The 13698-nt window shown below is 42.2% G+C and overlaps 1 protein-coding gene across 3 annotated transcripts; it reads left to right on the forward strand.

Moving 5' to 3' along the window:
• The first annotated feature begins 6423 nt into the window (after positions 1-6423).
• Positions 6424-12767, forward strand: si:dkey-174n20.1 (retinol dehydrogenase 14). 3 transcript variants are annotated; one of them, XM_021606623.3, is made up of 4 exons: positions 6424-6545; positions 8482-8724; positions 9049-9351; positions 11902-12767. In XM_021606623.3, the coding sequence occupies exons 2-4, from the start codon at positions 8526-8528 to the stop codon at positions 12159-12161; spliced, it is 762 nt and encodes a 253-aa protein (XP_021462298.1). In that variant the 5' UTR covers positions 6424-6545; positions 8482-8525; the 3' UTR covers positions 12162-12767. The 3 variants fall into 3 exon arrangements, with proteins under 3 accessions (XP_021462298.1, XP_021462296.1, XP_021462297.1); XM_021606621.3 differs by lacking the exon at positions 6424-6545 and adding an exon at positions 6874-7774; XM_021606622.3 differs by lacking the exon at positions 6424-6545 and adding an exon at positions 7369-8016.
• Positions 12768-13698: the final 931 nt, after the last annotated feature.

Here is a 13698-nt window from a genome sequence, read left to right on the forward strand (position 1 = left end):
CATATTAATGCCCATGATTTTGGAATGAGATGTTCGACAAGCAGGTTCCACATACTTTTGGTAATGTAGTGTAAAAAAATAAAAAAATATAGCATAAAAGCTATGGTAAAACTTTGGAGCACCTTAAATTATAAATTAATATGGGCAGAAAACCCAATTCATGTTTGTGTTTGAACAAATAAGATGCTATTTTTTAAAGAGCAAGTTAACTACAACTTGTACTGCACTGATGACTGGCTAAAATAAATTGATAGTTTAAGCTGTATTGTTAAATTTCCGTGCAGACTTTCATGTTATTGATCATAATTTGTTTTTGAAAAATTGTACTTATAGTTTTAAATCACATGGTTGGAGAGTTACTTATCAAATTGTACTCAGGGTGGGTAATCTTCAATGGAAGCTTCAGATATGTACTGTTAGAATTTTTAAAGGGATAGTTCACTAAAGTAAAACATTTAACATATATTCATTGATTTATAAATGCAAACAATGGGACCACTCCACACTGCCCTGACATCACTGGCAGGGGTGGACTTCGTGATTTGGAGTCCCCAGGCAGAGGACAGTCTGAGGCCACAGCCCATGTCTATTTAACACAATCATGGCTACCGAATGAAAGCTGTAAATAGTTAATCATGTAATGATCAACTCATTAGTTACCTGGGGCACCACGGGAAGAGTTTGTTTAATGAGTTATCGTTTCCCGAATGAACTCAAGAATAAATCAGAATCTCGATATTATAGCAGTCAATCATTTCCTCATATCAGTCTCATTCTGAACGTTGCATAATCCTTTAAATCTTTTTAATCTGCACAAACCCAGGTCTCACTATTCCTTCCGTACCATACAAATTGGGTTGATTATTTATAACATCAGATACACACACGGTCTAGGTTATTGATTAGAACTTAATAAAATGACAATAGGTCCCTAGCGGACCAACGCAATATGACACGTGTTACACAATATGATTTAAAGAGAGAGAGAGAGCAGGAGAGAAAAGCAACACTTGGATACATTTGTAAACTATGCTTAGTTTAGCCCTAACACCTTGCCCCGAACTGCTGCTCTTATGGGTAAGAAATGTAATGCATGTATTTAAGTGTTGAAGTGTTAATTTTCATATTCCATCCATCATTATTCCCACCCATTTGGTTGAAGAAAAATATTGTCCAAAAGTCCATTTATTTTATGTTTTAGTTTTGGGCTGTAAACTCTTCATACGGCACACATTCTGATCTCTCACATTAAAGACCATAAAGGAGTTTGTCTGCTGCCTTATATATCCTCTGCGGGAGGGAGAGATATCTCTGTAGAGCTGATCCTCACAGGCCAGTCATGACACATGGAACAGTAATGTGCAATAATTTTGGCTAGATGGCCACATCAGGATTTCTAAATTCAACAAAGGGATTTGTTTGTCAAAAGCAATTTGCGGCCCAGAAAAGGGGAGTTGTTTAAAAAATATTTTACCAATACCGATGTATAGTATTTGTTTCTTTATTTTATGGACTGTCTAACCATTCTAGCACAGATACTGAATGCAACCAAGTTTATATGTGCATAAGGCTAATAAGAAAATATGTCAAATGTCTTGGATATGGGTGGATTTTTAAATATTTGCATCACAAAGTGAGTAAAATGCATCAGAAAGGTATTGAAAAGTTCAGGAAAACATCAGGGAAGATCATCAGGTAATAATTATGTGTATAAAAACATATATGCAGTGCCATCGTTTACAATTGTGTTGTTTTTCACAGTCTCTTCTAACGTGTCCTGGATGGTTTGTGAGCCTCAGGGGAAATAGAAGATATGTTCGTGTTCCTGAGAGTCATCGCTTTCAAGCATGGGGTCGTAATAGCTAATACCCAACCATTCAAAAGCTAGAGACAAATTTGGGGGAAGAAAACAGAAACCGATCAATTTGTCACAACCGCTATAAAATAAATTACTCACGAATGGAGTCTCCTATTGGGATAGCTAGCAGTACTAGCACATGGTGTCACCCCCGCCTCCTGCCTGCTGTGTACCAGAGTCCTCCTTGGGACTAGCTGGCTAAACTAGCACACAGTGTCCTTTGCTCCCTTTTGACAACACCTACACTTGCCATTATTAACAGAACAGTGGGAAAACAGTGCCCGACAAGCAAGGGGGGGGGGGGGGGGGGGGCAAAGGACACTCTACCGGTAAGTACTAGCTATAACTAGTTACCATTGTCGCCCCAGCCTCTCCTTCTGTGGAGTTTATCGGGCAGCTGGCATCCAAACTTATGGTGTATTACCACCATCTACTGTAGTGGAACACCCCTGCCTCTCGTCTATGTACTGGAGTAATGGCTTAATAATTGACCAACAGAAATATAAAGAGGAGTTGCAGGAAGGCCAAGAAAATCATCAGGGACTTCAGCCACCCAAGCCATGCCCTGTTCTCCCCGCTTCAATTACTCAGACACGGGTAATACAGGGGCATCATGGTAAAAACTGGAAGATTGGCCAATAGTTTCTACCTTTAGGCCATCAGGCTGCTGAATAGCCACCACTAGTCAGCTACTTGCACCCCCCCATTCACTTAGTCCTGCATGTTGGAGCTCTGAGCCTGAGATGTTCACTGTACCCTGCAATTACACCTTCAACCCTGAACACAAAACCTGTGACTATTAAACACTTAATCGTAAAATAAAATCTGCACGTGTCTTGTGCTTGTCTCCACCCCACAACAGGTGTCTCTTCTTTTCCCCATGATCCCCTATGTATTTATACCTGCATTTTCTGTTTGTCTGTTGCCAGTTTGTCTTGTCTTGTTCAGGACGTACCAGCGTGTATTCCGTTTTTTTTCCTGTTTTCAAGTTTTGTTTCTAGTCTTCCCGGTTCTGAAATTTCTGCCTGTCCTGATCCTGAGCCAACCTGCCATCCTGTACCTGTCTGACTCTGACCTGGTTTAGCAACCACTGCCTGCCATCGACCTGCCCTTTGCCTGGGGAAAAATACATTTTTGAGATTTTAACTCTCTGCCTCCTGTGTCTGCATCTGGGTCTTATCCTGAGTTGTGATACAAACTGTTAGGGCCTACATAAAGCTTTCACAACAGCCGAGGTATCTTTTCAGCACCATGGAATGAATCCTTACCACTGCTACAACTGGCTATCAGCGGAGCCTTATCTGGCAGCGAAACAGTTCATTCAGCCTCATTTACTCATAGCTGATATGGCTGACTTGCTTAAATAAATGTGGTTTCTACTGACAATTGAGATGTACAAACGATGGCATAAGAGGACGACGAGCAGATAAGAGGCAATCCGTAGTTTTGATTAAGACATTAATGAGCGAGCTAGGACGGGCGTAGTCAATTTAACTATTTGTTCAGCACTTTTGAAATGTACAGCGACAGAATTCCGAACTTGGGCCGTTCTTACAGTATTCTCCCTGTACATCATGTCAGAACCGTAGGATAAATAAATGGGGAAAGGGACCAAATTATTATGGTGAGGCACATGGGCTACTAACAGCTTACTACACAACATACACAGGGTATTACTTTCTTAGCTACAGACAGTATACATATCTCCCTGGCATATTACATAATTTATGCAGCAGCATACAATACATTTTTTGGACTCACCTTGTTGCGCTGTGTTCAGATATCCCTCTAGTGGTGTGGGGGCTGTGCTTTGGCAAAGTGGGTGGGGTTATATCCTTCCTGTTTGGCCCTGTCCGGGGGTGACCTCGGATGGGGCCACAGTGTCTCCTGACCCCTCCTGTCTCAGCCTCCAGTATTTATGCTGCAGTAGTTTATGTGTCGGGGGGCTAGGGTCAGTTTGTTATATCTGGAGTACTTCTCCTGTCCTATTCGGTGTCCTGTGTGAATCTAAGTGTGCGTTCTCTAATTCTCTCCTTCTCTCTTTCTTTCTCTCTCTCGGAGGACCTGAGCCCTAGGACCATGCTCCAGGACTACCTGACATGATGACTCCTTGCTGTCCCCAGTCCACCTGGCCGTGCTGCTGCTCCAGTTTCAACTGTTCTGCCTTATTATTATTCGACCATGCTGGTCATTTATGAACATTTGAACATCTTGGCCATGTTCTGTTATAATCTCCACCCGGCACAGCCAGAAGAGGACTGGCCATCCCACATATGCTCTCTCTAATTCTCTCTTTCTTTCTCTCTCTCGGAGGACCTGAGCCCTAGGACCATGCCCCAGGAATACCTGACATGATGACTCCTTGCTGTCCCCAGTCCACCTGACCGTGCTGCTGCTCCAGTTTAAACTGTTCTGCCTTATTATTATTCGACCATGCTGGTGATTTATGAACATTTGAACATCTTGGCCATGTTCTGTTATAATCTCCACCCGGCACAGCCAGAGGAGGACTGGCCACCCAACATGGCCTGGTTCCCCTCTAGGTTTCTTCCTAGGTTTTGGCCTTTCTAGGGAGTTTTTCCTAGCCACCGTGCTTCTACACCTGCATTGCTTGCTGTTTGGGGTTTTAGGCTGGGTTTCTGTACAGCACTTTGAGATATCAGCTGATGTACGAAGGGCTATATAAATACATTTGATTTGATTCACTTGAACAGCAAGGTGGCGCGGCGGTCCTTTGTGAGCAAATTTTGTCATCAAAGTCTCTGGATTTATGGTGCTTTCAAGACAACTGGGGGAAAAAACAAGGTTGAATCATGATGACGTCAGTGATCTATTATTATTATCTATAATTTCTCATCATATGATAAGGATTGAAAAGTATTTGCCAGAAGGTTGTTGACTTGATTCATGATAATGACTGCTAGTGTAGCGTGGTTCATTCTGCGTTGTGTACTTTTAATTAGGACGCTGCCACAACTGAAGGTCTGCTAGTTGAATTATTTTTATTTGTCCTGCACACGAAGCGACAACACACATTATGTTAACCCTTGGTTAACTAGCTCTCAGGCACCTTGCTAGCTGAAGGTCAGGCAAAAGAGATAACCCGCAATGGACCAAACCAAAATATACAAAACTTTTACAATCACATGTATGTACAATATTGATATGAAAAAGTGTTTGTACACCAAAGAAAAACATTAGCTATGCAGCTGTAATTAAATTTTTAAAAATACACTGAATTATTATCAAATTATTAACATCTCCTGGCCTATTTGAATTGGTCCTTGTGTGCAACTTGGTGCATCATCTAGGGGAACAACATCACACTGCTACACTAGCTTAGATTTTGAAAGTATGACGTTGACATGAGTCCAATCAAAGTTACTGTAGCTATAACTTGATTTGACGTAATTTTATCTATGGCCAATGACCTTGAGCCTTCTTGGATGGAAACTTTTAATGTAGCTCTATGGCAGCACCCAAGGGGCTTCAATTCTCAAGCTCTACCTTTAGACTTTTCTGTGACGTAGTGTCCCTCCCTATGAGTGACAGAATACGGAGCCAAAGTAGAGAACATTACCAGCCCCTAAGCTCTGTATTTTCCACTGGCTGCCCCATCACCACAGAAAGTACTGAGCTAGGCTTAAACACCTGCATTTTTTGGAGCTGCCTTACTCAAGCAAGAAAAAAAGAGACTAAGTTTGTATGCGGCTTTATTATTTCAATGATTATTATTTTTAAATTACTTTGGTTTGCAAACTGCTCTGCCCCACCTGCACTGAATGACGGGTCACCACTGGTCATATGTGACACAGCTCACTTGCCAGCAACACAATCTCACACTCAATTTGTGCAAATATGTACAAAGTTTTTCAGCAGATTTAGTTTGTTTTTGTGTTGATTAATTTATGTGAAAATCATCAAGTATTAGGCGAAAACAAGCATATAAGTCAGTATTGGCATTAATAAATAAAAAACAATGTAAGGCTACTGGTTATATTATAATTATTTCAGTGACAACATGGTTGATTAACAATATTGGGTTGTTAACACATTTGTTTTTTCATATAAATAAATGTGGGACACACAAAAAACGGCAGTGTAGAAAACCATTGCCCATCATGCATAGCTAAAATAACTTTTTTAAATTCTGAAGTTTCCCCCCCCATTTATTTTCCTGTGAATTGAAGTCACACAAAAATGTATTTTCCTATGAATTAAGCCACACAAAAACTGCTGAAATACATTTTGTACATATTTGCACGAATTGAGTTTGAGATTGTGTTGCAATCAGCCGTTGTTTCAGCAATTTGCGACCTATAGGCAATTTCTTAATTTAACATGTTAAATTACCAGAGATTCTCATGTGGCCCGTTATATACGACTAACTGTATTAGTGGGCTATAGTATGCTAGAGGTAGTTTGAAGAGACTTGCACTTTCTCTTAGAGCTATTTTTGTAGCCTACCTTTGGGAAGAGATCAATATATTTTACCTTTATTTAACTAGTCAAGTCAATTAAGAACAAATTCTTATTTTCAATGACAGCCTAAAACGGCCTAGGAACAGCCTTGTTCAGGGGCAGAAAGACAGATTTTTACCTTGGCAGCTCGGGGATTCGATTTTGCAACCTTTCGGTTACAAGTCCAACGCCCTAACCACTAGACTGCCTGCCACCCCAAATATAGGTGAGCAATGTTTATTTCTAGGCAATGTAGTAGCCTAAACTATACTTTAATCATATTTAGGAAGTACATTTCCTCGGAATGATAACTTCCCGGTGCTTCTCGGCTCATGCAGATGCGCATCTGATATCGCAGTTAATGCTACTGAATTTGAAGCAGCAAGAATGATGACCGTGACATTTGCTACGTTTTGCATATAGGATATAGCCTACATTTTAGGAGAACGATTTACAGGCAGAGACAAATAAATGGGTAATCCATATTTAGGGTATTGAAAATGAAAAGGCGCATAGGCGAGTTGTGCCTTTTCAAAAAGGATAAAAAAATATTTATTGCACCGCGACTCACGTTGGTTGAGCACCCTTCACTTCATTCCATTATCAAATATGCATTTACAGACACTGTAGTAAACTACAGTCTAACCATGTTTAAATTAATTTCATGTTTAATTGAACTGCCACGTAATTCTCCAAACATGTAGACAGTCTACTATTTTTCATTGCGACCACTCATAGACACGCTTAAACTCGCACACCAAACTAGTGTGAACAATGCGAAACATGTGCTTTTAATAGAATAGGTAGGCTAACGCATACAAAGGAGAAAGACGACCGTTTCCAAATAATCTGTGGGACAACAACAATATTTGAATCCCCAAATCGTCTGTTTGACAGCGCGCCGCAAAGAAAAATGCCGATCACGCCCCATTGATCTTTGTCTGCAACCCACAGGAATCCAGCCCTGTCTAGTAGGTAGCGCCGTCCAAGATGCCATAGAGAACAAATTGTGGCGTAACTGAACTGCGGAATGTTTCCACGCATGCGCATTTACACATTGTATGTGAGCTAGCAGGCTAGCAACTGGTTATCAATATATTTTGAAATACGTTATTGGAGCAGTTTTTCCTTTTATTGTTTGATAGGGAAATTGGAATTCGTTATGATCTGTCACTAAGACGAATCGTGTCTATGTACGCCATGGATGTATCGTGTCTGATGTCAACCAGAATGCTAACTACAGTTTACTAGCCGCTAGTTAGTTCATTCATTGACGTCATTTCAAGGAAAGCGTCCATGATTATTTTATGTGGCTAACCAGCTCGCTTACAAAAATGTATATTTTGTTCACGATTATTACTTCATTAGTTTGCTATTTGATTTTGAGATGGATGAAAATGAGGAGGTATTGCACGGACTTGAAAAGACTGGATGGGAAAACAGTTGTCATTACTGGTAAGGCAGATAGATAACTAGCCAACTAGATAGCAAATTGGCTAGCTAGTAGCCGCGCCTGCGCCGAAATTGACTCATTTTAGCTATGTAGACGTAGCGCCAATCGCACATAGCGTAGCGACAATCATAGTAGTAAGTCTGTTAGCTCAGAGGTTTTCAAGCTTTTCTTGCCCAGGGACCGCCACCCAGTCGAACCGGCGACCCCCATTAGCAAAACAATTGAAATCATGTCTTTTCATCAGGTAAATGATGATGGCTATTAGAAGTAAAACATTTTACAATTAATAGATTTGGTACAGTTTCGTTAATGTGACCACATTGGAGGACAGTTTATTATAATGTCTGGAACGGAGCTAATGAAATGTCATCCATGTGTTTCCTATACTTGCTACCGTTCCAAATATTCTGCTCCAGCCATTACCACGAGCTTGTGTGCTATCTAGTGTAAACCCTCTCAGAGGGAGGATTAATGTATTTATTTAAAGTCACTGAGTGCTGTTAGCAACCTTACCCCCCCCCTTATTCAGATGTTTAATTGATGATATCCTCTTATTTCACATTAATATATTATCACTTTTTAGTTTTTTTAGACTGTTTGTAGTCTATTTCACATCATTTGCTGTACATTAGAGCTACATCATTGGACATAATGGCTTTGTAATAATAATCATCCATTGTCTCCCTCCCTCCCTACCTGTCTCTTTTAGGTGGCAATGCTGGCATCGGCAAAGAGACGGCGGTTGCCTTGGCGATGCGAGGTGCCCGTGTCATCATAGCTTGCCGTGACGTGGACAAGGCTGAAAAGGCGGTGAGGGAGATCAAGATCAGGGGTCACAACGTTAACGTCCATCACATGGAGTTGGATTTGGCCAACATGCGCTCCATACAAGACTTCTGTAAGACCTTCCTTCAGAGAGAGAAGAGGTTGGACATCCTCATCAACAACGCAGGTGAGAGAGAGAGGAGTCTGTGGCACCCTCATAAAGAAGCCCTTAGACCACAGGTGTCAAACTCGTTCCACGAAGGGCCGAGTGGCTGCGGGTTTTCGCTCCTCCCTTGTACTTAATTGATGAATTAGTTCACTAATTAGTAAGGAACTCCCCTCACCTGGTTGTCTAGGTTTTAATTGAAGGAAAAACCAAACAACTGCAGACACTAGGCCCTCCATGGAATGAGTTTGACACACCTGCCTTAGACTCTTTGGCATTCAGAGCAGAGGTAGTAAACTCAAACATTTAGCAATCTCGCTAGCTAACCTCCCCCTCCACTCACAGCCATGCCCAGCGTGCTGGACTGGACGGAGGACAACTTCAGCATGTGTTTCGGTGTGAACCACCTCGGCCACTTCCTGTTGACCAACCTACTGTTGGGCCGCCTGAAGGATTCGGCCCCCAGCCGCGTGGTCACGCTCACCTGCTCCAACTACAAGTACCAGAAGTTAGACTTCCAGGACCTCAACTATAACCTGCTGCCCTTCTTCACCTACTGCCGTAGCAAGCTGGCCAACATCTACTTCAGCCAGGAGCTGGGTAGAATGATGGAGGGCAAAGGAGTGACGACATACGCTGTGCACCCTGGTGAGGCTTGAAGCACTACTGTAAACATAGATCAAATTTGTAACACTGATACAATGATAGATTATGACTATATAAAATAATCTAATGGCCAAGAAGACAGAGAGGAAAGGGGTGACCACCTACGCTGTGCACCCTGGTGAGGCTTGATGCACTAGTGTCTGTATCAGTGTTTCCGATGTATTAATTTAGCTGTGGTCCTGCGCCATGGCAAAATCATTGCTGCCACTGCAAAAACATAGTATTTCTACGAAACATACTTTCAATACAGTTTTGTTATGCACATTCACTTTTCCTCTGTACAGACAGTGCATTCGAAAAGTATTCAGACCCCTTGACTTTTTCCACATTTTGTTACGTTACAGCCTTACCTAAAATTTATTAAATACAAAATGTTCCTCATCAATCTACACACAATACCCCATAATGACAGCAAAAACAGTTTTTTGTAAATGTTTGCAAATGTATTAAAAATAAACAACAGAAATAACTTATTTACATAAGTATTCAGACTCTTTGCTATGAGACTCAAAATTGGGCTTAGGTGCATCGTGTTTCCTTAGATGTTTCTACAACTTGATTGGAATCCACCTGTGGTATGTTCAATTGATTGGACATGTTTTGGAAAGGGACACACCTGTCTATATAAGGTCCCACAGTTGACAGTGCATGTCAGAGCAAAAACCAAGCCATGAGGTCAAAGGAATTGTCCGTACTACTCCAAGACAGGATTGTGTCGAGGCACAGATCTGGGGAAGGATACCAAAAACTTTCTGCAGCATGGCCTCCATCGTTCTTAAATGGAAGAAGTTGGAAACCACCAATACTCTTCCTAGAGCTGGCTACCCGGCCAAACTGAGCAATCGGGGGAGAAGGGCCTTGGTCAGGGAGGTGACCAAGAACCCGATGGTTACTCTGACAGAGCTTCAGAGTTCCTCTGTGGAGATTAGAGAGCATTCCAGAAGGACAGCCATCTCTGCAGCACTTCAAAAATCAGGCCGTTATGGTAGAGGGGCCAGACGGAAGACCCTCCTCAGTAAAAGGCACGACATCCCGCTTGGAGTTTGCCAAAAGGCACCTAAAGGACTCTCATACCATTAGAAACAAGATTCTTTGGTTTGAACTCTTTGGCCTGAATGCCAAGCGTTACGTCTGGAGGAAACCTGGCACCATCCCTATGGTGAAGCATGGTGGTGGCAGCATCATGCTGTGGGGATGTTTTTCAGCGGCAGGGACTGGGACAGGTGAACAATGAACAAAGCAAGTAGAGAGAGATCCTTGATTTAAAAAAAAAAACCTGCTCCAAAGTGATCAGGACCTCAGACTGGGCCGAAGGTTCACCTTCTAACAGGACAATGACCCTAAGCACACATCCAAGATAACACAGGAGTGGCTTCGGGACAAGTCTCTGAATGTCCTTGAATGGCCCAGCCAGAGCCCGGACTTGAACCCGATCGAACATCTCTGGAGAGACCTGAAAATAGCTGTGCAGCAACACTCCCCATCCAACCTGTATTGTGTGTAGATTGGTGAGGAGAGAGAACAATTTCATCCATTCTAGAATAAGGCTGTAACGTAGCAAAATATGGAAAAAGTCAAGGGGTCTGAATACTTTCCAAATGCACTGTAGATCATCTGTCCTGGTATAACATCGTTCTGCAGGTTATATAGTCTGGGTATTACGCCGTTCTCGATACTGGTCTCTAGTCACTGGAGAGACAGGCTGAGCGTGCCAGTCACTGTTACGGAATACGTGTTAGGAACTTTGTCATTCCTCATCCTCACCCCTCAATTAGGAAAGTCTCAGCCTTTTGGGGCGGCAGGTAGCCTAGTGGTTAGAGCGTTGGACTAGTAACCGAAAGGTTGCAAGATTGAATCCCTGAGCTGACAAGGTAAAAATATGTTGTTCTGCCCCTGAACAAGGCAGTTAACCCACTATTCCTAGGCTGTCATTTAAAATAAGAGTTTGTTCTTAAATTACTTGCCTAGTTAAATAAAGGTAAAACTTTTTTTTTTTACCTGCCTGCACTAGTCAACCCTCTCCCCTAGTCAGCTAACTTTTTAGAGAAAATGTTTCTGTTTTAAAGCTAATTTCCTGCAATTCTACACATTTTGCCATGGGAGAAAAATGTGCAGTTTTATAGCTAATTTAGTGTAATTAAAAAAAAAAAAATCACATTGCTTATGACATGTTCATATGCTATCTGGTGAGGGGGCCCAAGCTTTAGGGGGTAGTCTCAGCTTTCTGTAAGTATACATATTTCTCAAGTCTTCATTTTGAGGAAATACCACCACTTTACAAACGGAGTAGCCTATGTAATTTAGTTGATGCGCTGGCAGAACGGAACGGAGCACGCCATTTGCGATGAATACATGAAGTAGCTTATAGGCCTACTCATGGAAAGTTTTTGTCGGACAATCGTTTTACTGCGAAATTATAAATGACTATGAGCGATAATATCATATTTACTGGATAACCCCCATTTTGGGGCACAGAATCAGTGTGTGTGAATTATTTTATGCATCACACTTACATGTCCCTCCGTTTTCCAGGCTATGTTCAGAGCAGTTGGACAGGTCACTACTCCATCCTGTTCCGTATGCTGGTGCAGGTGATCATGTTCATGTTTTTCGTGCCGTGTGAGATGGGCGCTCAGACCGTGGTCTACTGCGCCGTGTCGGACGAGGCTGCCAAGCACAGTGGGGGATACTTCACCGACTGCCAGCCCGCCACGCTGAGACCTTTCGCCAGAGACGCCGGTGTGGCCAAAAAACTGTGGGAGGCCAGCGAGAGGCTGGTCAAACTGGCCTGAGAAAGGATGAAGGCTTCGTAAGGCTTGTAGATGTTTTTAGCCTGGAATACTCACTGAATATCACTCTGTTTTACTATAGTTTTTTAAAAACACAAACAATGGTTAAGGGGTATGATATTCCGTTTTGGATTTCCAGTCCAGGAGTGTTTTTCCAGGTTTGTTGAAATATTAATGACTCAAATAACAAAAATACATTTCCTCACACTGTTGGCTTGCGATGTTTCACTGTCATGATGAATAAAAGTTACTGACTGTTAATGTGTTAATGTGTTAATGTGTCAAAGCATTAAGAAGGTCAGTAGACCAACATGTTAACGATCAAATTATACTATGACGCTTTGCAAGAGAGAAATGTGTGGGGAAATGATTTGGGTCAAACTAGCCTGAAATTACTTTTATTGTTTTTGTTATTGTTTTTTCTAACCATTGAATTGTCTTCAGGGGACCTTATTGTGAAATATGTCTGTGTTTATTTTTTATGAATGGGGAAAGCATTGTTTAACATTTTTATGGTTAGCCTTTTTATTGCTGTCCTGAAACACTTGAATGGTGATGTGAAACATGGCTGCTTTTTCTTCTGTTGCAATAAAATCTGTGGCAATAAAATCCTGTCTGATGTCTTATTAGTCAAAGGATACTTTGTATGTTTTTTTTTCAATTAGAGTGTACAGAGAACGTGGTGTTGTTTAGTAGAGCACATTTCAGAACACTCGGTAGGGGAAGCATGCAGCTGGTATCCTCAGAGAAACAGATCGGTGGGAATTTGAGGTGCTTCACCAGTTCCTGAAAGAGGAAGATGAGGCCAGACTGGCTGCACTGAGGGAGAAGGAGGCGGGAAAGATGATCGCCAGAGAGATACAGAAATGATCTCAAAACATCACTGCACTGGAGCAGAAACTCTCCAAAAATAGAAGCTCATTTCTCACAGACTAAGAACACACCCAGACAAGCTACAGTGCACACTGCCGAATCCACAGCTGGTCTTAGGAGCGGTGATAGCTGTGGCCAAACACCTGGGTAACCTGCAGTTCTGAGTCTGGGAGAAGATGCAAGGGATAGTTCCAATACACTCCTCTGATTCTGGACCCCAACACTGCTGAATGTAGGCTATATCTGTCTGATGGTCTGACCAGGGTGAGAAATTTAGGCAAAAGGCAGCATTTCCCTGACAACCCATAGAGGAACTGGGCTCTGAGGGGTTCAGCTCAGGAAAGACAGCTGGGAGGTGGAGGTCGGGGACCACCCTGACGGGGTGATGTATGTAGCCAGAGAGACAGTCAACAGGATGATGGAGTTATATGTAGGCCTAAAGTATGGAGTCTGGGCTTTACGGCTGAAGAGCTGTGAGTATTGGGCAGGCGGTAAGACCCCCCTCTAAGGAGACCCCAGAGGATCAGTGTTCAGCTGAACTATGACAGCGGGGAGGTGTCCTACAAACCCAAAGACATGACCCAGATCTACACATCTAGACGCGTTTACTGATAAACGGTTCCCATACTTCTCTATAGGAAAGCCCGGTGATACTATCTACCCTGAT

Source organism: Oncorhynchus mykiss, chromosome 6 (genome assembly GCF_057628025.1).
Source record: "Oncorhynchus mykiss isolate SJ-2025 chromosome 6, ASM5762802v1, whole genome shotgun sequence".
Classification (NCBI taxonomy): Eukaryota; Metazoa; Chordata; class Actinopteri; order Salmoniformes; family Salmonidae; genus Oncorhynchus; species Oncorhynchus mykiss.

Bases quoted from the DNA above. Each gene is read 5' to 3' on its own strand.
- si:dkey-174n20.1 (XM_021606621.3), top strand. From the start codon at position 7,627: ATGTGGCTAACCAGCTCGCTTACAAAAATGTATATTTTGTTCACGATT. The intron at 8,725-9,048 runs GTGAGAGAGAGA...CTCCACTCACAG, and splicing joins CATCCTCATCAACAACGCAG to CCATGCCCAGCGTGCTGGAC. The intron at 9,352-11,901 runs GTGAGGCTTGAA...TCCGTTTTCCAG, and splicing joins GACATACGCTGTGCACCCTG to GCTATGTTCAGAGCAGTTGG.